At 32.0% G+C, this 8856-nt stretch overlaps 1 protein-coding gene across 5 annotated transcripts; it reads left to right on the top strand.

Moving 5' to 3' along the window:
• The first annotated feature begins 642 nt into the window (after window positions 1-642).
• LOC108686334 (choline-phosphate cytidylyltransferase A-like) lies at window positions 643-8398 on the top strand. Of its 5 annotated transcripts, none has more exons than XM_018191614.1 (10): window positions 643-971; window positions 5327-5480; window positions 6200-6313; window positions 6563-6671; window positions 6760-6876; window positions 7000-7151; window positions 7237-7458; window positions 7632-7799; window positions 7911-8029; window positions 8124-8398. In XM_018191614.1, exons 2-10 carry the CDS (start codon window positions 5370-5372, stop codon window positions 8224-8226), a joined length of 1215 nt encoding a protein of 404 aa, XP_018047103.1. In that variant the 5' UTR covers window positions 643-971; window positions 5327-5369; the 3' UTR covers window positions 8227-8398. The 5 variants fall into 5 exon arrangements, with proteins under 5 accessions (XP_018047103.1, XP_018047111.1, XP_018047096.1 ...); XM_018191622.1 differs by having other exon boundaries at window positions 645-733; XM_018191607.1 differs by lacking the exon at window positions 643-971 and adding an exon at window positions 4405-4613.
• The last annotated feature ends 458 nt before the right edge of the window (window positions 8399-8856 follow it).

Genomic DNA, 8856 nt, shown 5'->3' with positions numbered 1-8856 from the left:
ATATATACGGTTCTGAAAAAATTCTTAGAACTCTATGAGAAAAAATCAAATTTTTGTCATGCTAGTTTTTTTTGTAAAATTGATAGAATTTGAGTAAAAAATTATTGAAAACTAATTCGACGATTTTTAGTAATTAATATATTTTTAATTATTGCGAAAATTGTAAAATGGGACTTTTTGTATGTAGGACCTTTTGTCTCAGTTTAGTCCCATCTACCTTTCTGTGAATTATTGCTAGGTCCCGCTGTATATATATTTAAAAAAATATGATTATATAATCATATTTGTTTTATAAAATATATTTTTCTGGACATAAATCTATAGCGAGCTGATTTCGTTATTTTACACGCGCGCGCGCACACATATATTTATAATTTATATTTGTTTATGTAAATTAAGATCCTATTTCAGAAATGGAATTTATTCAACTTCGCAAATAGTCACTTGCTACAAAAAAACAGGAAAATTTCTTCGAGAATGCATAATATCTGCTTTTTTTCCGCTTTTTGCGGACCGTTCCACGTACCCATTTCACGTAGATTGTACATACACACCAGCATGCGGAACGGCCGGCGCACACATGACGCCGGCGATCATCCGATATTACGTCACCGTCGCCCTCTCGCTTAGTAGCAGAGCCGGGCCCGCTCTATCGTCGTTCCATCCACAGCGGCCATTCATACATACTCGCGACGCGATAAAGCGCGATAAAGCGGACACGACGCAGTGCACGGTAAGTGTCGATAAATCTTCACCTTGAAGAGTTGTGCGTCTCCGTTTTCCCGATTATCAGATCAACACACAATAAGCCTGTGATCGCGCGAGATCGCAAAAATCCCTCTCCCCTTTCTAAAAAGGGTGCTTGGTGCGGAATTGCGAAATCGCTTCGACACTCCCCCCTCCATCACTAAACGACGTCCAGACGCTCGGCAAATTTTGAAGACCGGAAGGCGCGGCTCTCACGCACAACGGTAAGACATCGCGCGGTGTCATTTTCAGGAGTGCATTCGTTTCACATGATGAGCATGATGTATCATTTTATCTTTGTTGTTCATTGAATTTAAAAAATAAAAGATAAAAATGATACATCATGCGCATCATGCGTGAAAAGTAATGCACCTTGGAATTCGAGTAATGCTACGACACAAACGAGCTCTGGAATTCCTTGCGTTCCGTATGTCGTCGCTCCGACGTGTCACGCGCGTCGTATTTCCGAGGATGGATGCCACTGATCGATGCAAGGCGACAAGAGAGCCAAGAGTGTTTTCTTGCAAGTTGGAGCGTTGTCATATGCTAACAACGACAGTTCTGTTCTCTGTAGCCGCGCTGTTACACTTTTCAAGCTAAAAATAAAATAATAGCAAATTCGGTCATTCACTTATCTACGCTAGATTGATAAAAGCTGCAGTACGTGAAATTAGCAAAGTTAAATGTAAAGTAGGTAAAGATATATAAATATTCTGTACTGTCTAATAATAATAATATTATCGCGTTATTTAACAGAATGGACATCTATTATTTCATTATAAAGTTGAGTATATTTTTCACTGCATTTATATATAGATACTTTGTATAAAGCAGCTTTTAATATGCACTAATGATTGAATTCACATAAATAATATTATTCTCTCTCAAGTAGAACAGAAGTCATAAAATATTTCACCATATTTATAAGTTTATTTTTAAGTATCAATTAATGACATCCTTAATGATGATATCATTATAACTTAATTACTCTGTTCTATCTAGAATTAAACATTTATTCCTTCATTAGATTAGACCTCGATGAACAGAACGTCTAAAATTGATGCGCGCGCACGTATAGTAAGACTTTAAGATATCTTTAAGAGTTCTTTATGAAACATCTGATAGATATTTTTTAAAAAACCCAAAGATATCTTAAAGTTATCTTTGCTGATTGGGACTGCACTCTTTTTCTCGCTTTCGCCAAATATCAATATATATCTATCTCGCTTTAAATTCCAAAAGTGTACATTAATTCAGAACAGAAAACAGACCTCATGAATAAAAAAAAGGAAAAGGAAAGCTGGATAAAATGTGTGGCTGCAAAGAATAAGCTTAACATGCTGCAATGGAAGCGTTGCGGCGTTGTTTGAAATTGATCATTCGCGTAATTGGGAGGGGCGTCCGATATTAATTAGTGCACAGTTAATTCGATGCGATGCCGACGGCGTAACAATACGTAAATGAGAGACTATAGAGAGAGAAAGAGAGAGAGAGAGCGGAAAAAAGTTGGCGACAACGCAACGTTTATGAAACAATCATACGTGGTGTATAATGCGCACAAAATTACGCTACACAAAGAAACCTCCGTGGCGAAGTTTTGAAAAATCAGTTTTATGTTTTGTTGCCGAGCAAACGAGAACGTGCTCAGCCCAAATAACACAATATATTTATGAAAATATTTATTAATATCCATTTTTTGAAATATTATATAGATATTTTATATTTTGTATAAAACTGTGTATAATTCAAAATATTATTAAAATGTAGACTAAATATTTTATGTAATACTCATAATAAATATAAATAAATATTTCTAATAAGTTTTTTTTTATTTGGATTATAATGTCTCATTAAGTATTTTCATAACATTTACTATATTATTTTACAATAAATACTATTTTACAATAAATATTTTATAATATTTATAATAAATGTTCATGATCTGTGCAATCTAAGACTACAAAAATATCTAAAATAAATTTTATAAATATTTATAAACATTTTATAAATATTATGTGCGCTGTCTGAAATAACAAGCTGATGTTAAAATGATTGTAAATAACAACAAATGATTGTAAAAGTCAACTTGCTACCTGAATCTTATAATCTCTACCGAAAAGATTGAACTTTTTTTCCAGAAAAGGATTATCTTTTTAAATCTCACATATATTGTCAAATTAATATTGATTCAGAACGTTCTTAAATATAGGACTATAAATTATAAAAGATTAAAAAGCCAGCCTAGAATTAAATTAAGTTAAATTAAATTTTAATTTAATTTAAATGTATTTCATTTAATTTTAAATTATAAATCTTAATTCATTTTAATGAAAGAATTATGAAAGACAGATTTATTGCAATATGAATCCACTTTATCGCGTGGGACATTCCTGAAGTCTAGAGCTATCTCGAAGCTATCTAATAACATAATACACATATGTATATATCTACACATATGTGTGTTATGTTACGAAGCTATCATCAGATTAGACATCCACAATTACAATAGGAATGGTAAATTGAGAATCTCGCATTAAGTCTAACGCTAGTTTAATGATATAATTAGTTTAATAATAATAATAATAATAATAATAATAATAATATAACCTTTATAGAAATTTAATATCACTGATCAATTAATTACTTATTTTTTAATATTAAAAGTATTATTAACATTATTTTTTTTTAATATTCAAAATGAATAATTAATTGGTCAATACTAGTATCAATTTTGTGAGGGTAGTATTTTTTTTAATATAGAAATAGTTTTTCTGAATTGTGTGGCAGATTATTAAAACAATTATAGTCGAAATCCATCCCGGAGATAGTTTTTCGTTTTCTCATTTTCCTGCCAAACATAGGATAATTAATTAATATTCATTCATAAATCGAGAACCATCAATCTAATCGTCAAGCGCAGTAACACGGTATTCTTCGTTAAATATACGATTCATCGATTTTTTTCATGCATATTTTGCGTCAAAATATGCATGTCGTGCTCGTTTCTATCAATGTAATTTAATTTTAATTTCAGTTCAACTAACGCTTTTTCTATTTCTAAAAATTATTAAAAAAATGAAGAGTAAATTGAACTGAGATCAAAGTTAATGTACAAAACGGAAAAAACGGACATTATAGCTACTCCAAATTGACGTCAAGCCTGTCTCATCTGTAATGCGTGATCTATAATGCCACAATAATGGATGAGATTGTAAGAGTAAAAAATTGACCAATCACAGTCGAATGTTAGAAGAATAATCGACTGCGATTGGTCAATTTCTTATTCTTACAGCCTCATCCATGTTATACTGTTATGCTGATTCTACAATGAGTCGATAATCGATAGTCCTAAGTCTTATCAGTAAAGTTGACCAATTCCAATTTGTATGATTAACGCTGATTGGTCACCAATTAAGACTAAAACTTTCGATTACAAACTCATTGTAGAATCAGCATTATATATATTGCCATTGTAGACCACGCTGTCCATAAGCCGGGCCTTGCACTCTTTGCTATTCTTCGCGTGAAACGAAGACAGATGTACGGTCGAATAACAGAATGAGAGTAGGAGGGAAGATGAGTAGGTGCGAGGGGCGCAACTACCGAGAACAGACCTATCGCAACGAGCGTCTGCTGGGTCAGCTGTCGAAGCAACTTGCTCGCGTATTGACACGTTGCAATTTCTTCACCATCCTTCACGGAGATTGCGTCGCGAATTTCATGTTACGTTCGAACACCAGTTATTATCTCAATCTCTCGCCGGAATTTCGGTTGACTTGAGCGGAAAGGGAGGAGCCAGAGGATCGCAATTTTCCAATTTTTCTTCCGAGCCGATTTCGGAAACGGATCGCGAAACGAGATCAAGGGTATGTATTATGAAATTATTCAGAATAGATTCCGATCGGAATTATTCAATTATTTCCTAGATTTCTATTAGAAATCTTGTAGAAAAATCAGAATAATTTCCGATCGGAATCTCCACTCCGACTTGTTTTATGACAGATGAATAGTTTGGATAGCCATGTGAATGCTAAGTACGAGCGACACCACCCACCTTCCTTATCGACGATCGCGTCTTGACAACTGTGAATTGCGTTGCTCGGCTATTTGCGTTAACGCGGCAAAAGTCGCGCGCCGTAAATGACGTGAAATGCGTGAATCTGCATTTAACGAGACACGGGCTGCCAGGCGTGCGTGACACACGGCTCGTAAGTCACACGCTTGCAGGCGCGGCACCGCCGAGTGACGTCGACCGGTCGGATCGTAGATTATTCCGATAAGTCTGGCTCGTCCACCGACGCGAGAATGCAGCAGAAAACGCGCCCGCTATCTATCCGCGATAGTGTAAGTAGTGTTGTCGTTGCGGTTTGTTTCTATTTTAAACTGGAGTCAGTTTTGACTTACGTCTCCACGAGCGACGACATTCCGCTCACGCGAAACGGCCGCGATCATTCGATCGAAACGCTTATACATTTTCTTGCGTAATGATAACGTATTGATGGCCACGAGTCTGTTACAATAGATCCCACATCGTAGGATCTCGAACTGCAATCTGACAGATGTATTCGTTTACTTGCAGTTAAATCAAGGCTGCATGGCAACGCCGTTGAAAACGTAAAAAAATGTCCAGGAAGCGCACCAGGGAGGAAACTATGCTGACTACTGTGTCCCACCAGAATAGCGTTAATGGAGAAAGTGCGTCCTGCTCCAAGGAAAATTCTCAATTTCATGCTGTAAGCATTGATAATAATTTTCATGCAAAATAAACGAATAAGTCGGCATTATCATTATTATTATTATTATTTAACCATGAAAACGTATCACATTGTGAGCCACCTTAATAAGAGTCTTTTGCAAAACTTTCCCAGAAAAATCTATTTTTACTCGAGATTATAGCAAATAAAAACTTTTTCATCGGATCACATATGTTTAAATGTAAATTTATGTATGTCAGCTGTAGAACATATACGCATGTATGTTTACCTTACTTAGATATTTAATTTTTTGGGAGACTAGAATACATTGGAATGCATAACATAGACACATGTATATATTTGTAAACTCTATATAGTTTATTATTATATACAATATTGACAACAAGCTAATCATTAATATGTTGTCTAGAGATAATGCGAGGAATATTGCTTTTAACTGATAATAGTCTGGCGTGATTCTAGATTGGCATATCTAATGTGATAAAAGCTCGGAAATATTTTATTGCTCTTGCAGTCTTGTTCGATAACTAAAAGTGAACTCACATTGAATTTAAACATATTGAGAGCAATTCGACATTTTTAAAACTTGTACATATTTTTTTATAGTTACACAATATCTGAAAGTGGCTAAATACAATTGTGCTGTCTTTTTACTTTTAAACATCCAATGATTTTAATATAAATTATTAATTACAATATTTGAGATAGTATAAAAATTTTGTTTCTATTATAAATAGAAGTGTAAACAAACAATGACTTGGGGATCCAAGCAGAATTGTAACGGAGATGCAAATTTAATGTTTCTAAAGGACTATAATGATCAAATTTCTGTTTATCAGGAAAGATTACCAGTAAGTTTTATTTTTTTACACGAATTATATGTTAAAAAATAATATTATTATGTGATATAATAAATTGAATTAATAAATAATAAGGACAATATATGATAGCGTAAAAATTAAGAAATGTGACAAATTTTTTTTCTTTTAACATCACATACATCATTATTTATGTAATTTTACACAAATCGTCAATTCTTTATTTTTTATTGAATAAATATTTATTATCTTGTTAATATATTATCTTCTTATTTATTTTAGTCAATCTGTAAAGAAGCACCTTTTAGTGACGATCCAGATGCTATCGTAGAAAGGAATGCTTGCGATTATAATACGCGAATTACCTTAAAACAAGCAAGAAGTGGCAAAGGTATATATTTTATAAATTCTTATGAAAAATATTAAATATTATAAAAATTTTTATTTTTACATATCATTTAAATCTCCTTTTTTTATAGTTCCTAGAAAAATTAGAGTTTATGCCGACGGTATTTATGATCTCTTCCACCAAGGACATGCACGACAACTTTTACAGGCTAAAAATATTTTTCCAAATGTTTATCTTATTGTTGGAGGTAACTGCAAAATTGTTTAGGAAAACTTTATTATAGCACATTTATTATACTTTGTTCTTGTTTATCGCTAAAATAAAATATAAATCTACTTATCGTACATCAATCAAATAATTTTTTTTACAGTGTGTAATGATGAATTAACACATAGCAAAAAAGGAAGAACTGTAATGACGGACTTGGAAAGGTATGATGCTGTTAAACATTGTAGATATGTAGATGAGGTTGTTCGAGATGCACCCTGGGAATTAGATGATGAATTTATAAAAAAGCACAAGGTACATATATACATCTTTAAATTTATATAATCAAGTGCTGTACATTTTATTTCATAGAAATTGCATGAATTATGTTGTATTACAGATAGACTTTGTTGCTCATGACGATATACCATATATGACAGATGATTCATCAGACGTTTATGCTAAATTAAAAGCTAAAGGTATGTTTGTAGCCACACAGAGAACAGAAGGGGTTTCCACGTCGGATATAGTTGCGAGGATAGTCAAGGATTATGATATATATGTCAGAAGAAATCTCGCACGAGGCTACAGTGCAAAGGAACTTAATGTGTCTTTTCTCAATGTAAGTGATTATGAATCATATAGTGTCATTTGCCATTTTTACATTATTGAATTTAAACGTTATATGATTATATTGAAAAAAATACGCAAAATAGTAATAAATAAAAATTAGTTGTAATAATTAGTAAATATTAGTTACAACAAATATGTGTTATAAAAAATAAAATCTCACAGGAGAAAAAGTTTCGCCTACAAAACAAGTTTGATGATCTAAAAGATAAGGGGAAACGAGTAATGGAAAATATTGGTGAAAAACGAATGGATATGATAAGCAAATGGGAAGAGAAATCTCGGGATTTTATTGATGCCTTCCTCTTGCTCTTCGGCAGAGAAGGCAGATTGGTATGTATGTGTGTGCAGATGTGTGTTAATGGATGCATGTTTTTTAAATAATCTTTTTCTAAATCATATGTAAATTATATGAAGATATATTGGAATTTTTTATTTTTGTAGTCAACAATTTGGAATGAAAGTAAAGGACGCTTAATGCAAGCGTTATCTCCACCAGCGAGTCCGAAAAGGGACGGTAGCCCAAGTAGTAGTAACAGCAGCCATGATGAAGATCAGGCAAGGTTTGTTTTTTTTTTTAATATACTGTTTGTAAAAATCTATATATTTAACTATATATATATATTTTAATTTATATATCTTATCTATCTCTTACAGTCCACCACCAAAGAAAACAGGACGTTTTGAATTTTCACAAAATAATCACTATTTAAGTGATGATTACAGTGATGATGAAGAAGAACATCTACACTCCAAATGATAACTAATTAAAATGCATATATTCTCTTTGACCAAAATAAACGTGCAATTTTTATTTATTACCTTGAAAGTTTAGATGTATTTTCATACATAAACTGCTGATGATGATATGCTTAATGGATTTTGTATGATATTAACTAGCACTATATATTAAACAAAATTGCCTGTTGTGATGTGAGAGTTTAGTGTGTTTTTGCAGATTTTATTAATTAAATCATAAAAATGATAATACATGATAATACATGATGATAATACATGATACATGTAGAGAGATTATCTGAGCCATGTATTACTCAATATTGTTTTTTAGTGTTCTTGCTTTTGAGATGTTATTACACCGCTTAGTTCCTATGTTACTTAATGCAAATCGTATGCGTTCATTTATTTTTAATTTGGTTTCATAATGGAAAATTATGATTAATATATGTATCCATATTTTTAAAGTAAGCGAAATGATTAAAGTTACATTTAATAAGACATATATATTAATACGTGCTATTATTTTATAATTAATTTTGTACAGATTTTTATAAAATAATATTATATTCAATTACATTAATTATAGTTAAATAATTTATTTTTTATCTTTGAACATGCAAAATCAATTATGATCTAATTTAAATGAATGCGA

The sequence above is a fragment of the Atta colombica genome, unplaced genomic scaffold, assembly GCF_001594045.1.
Source record: "Atta colombica isolate Treedump-2 unplaced genomic scaffold, Acol1.0 scaffold100, whole genome shotgun sequence".
Taxonomy (NCBI): Eukaryota; Metazoa; Arthropoda; class Insecta; order Hymenoptera; family Formicidae; genus Atta; species Atta colombica.
Note: the sequence above shows the minus strand (reverse complement) of the source record. Positions and strands in the feature narration are given on the sequence as shown.

Bases quoted from the DNA above. Each gene is read 5' to 3' on its own strand.
- LOC108686334 (XM_018191614.1), top strand. From the start codon at position 5,370: ATGTCCAGGAAGCGCACCAGGGAGGAAACTATGCTGACTACTGTGTCC. The intron at 5,481-6,199 runs GTAAGCATTGAT...TATTATAAATAG, and splicing joins AAAATTCTCAATTTCATGCT to AAGTGTAAACAAACAATGAC. The intron at 7,152-7,236 runs GTACATATATAC...GTTGTATTACAG, and splicing joins AATTTATAAAAAAGCACAAG to ATAGACTTTGTTGCTCATGA.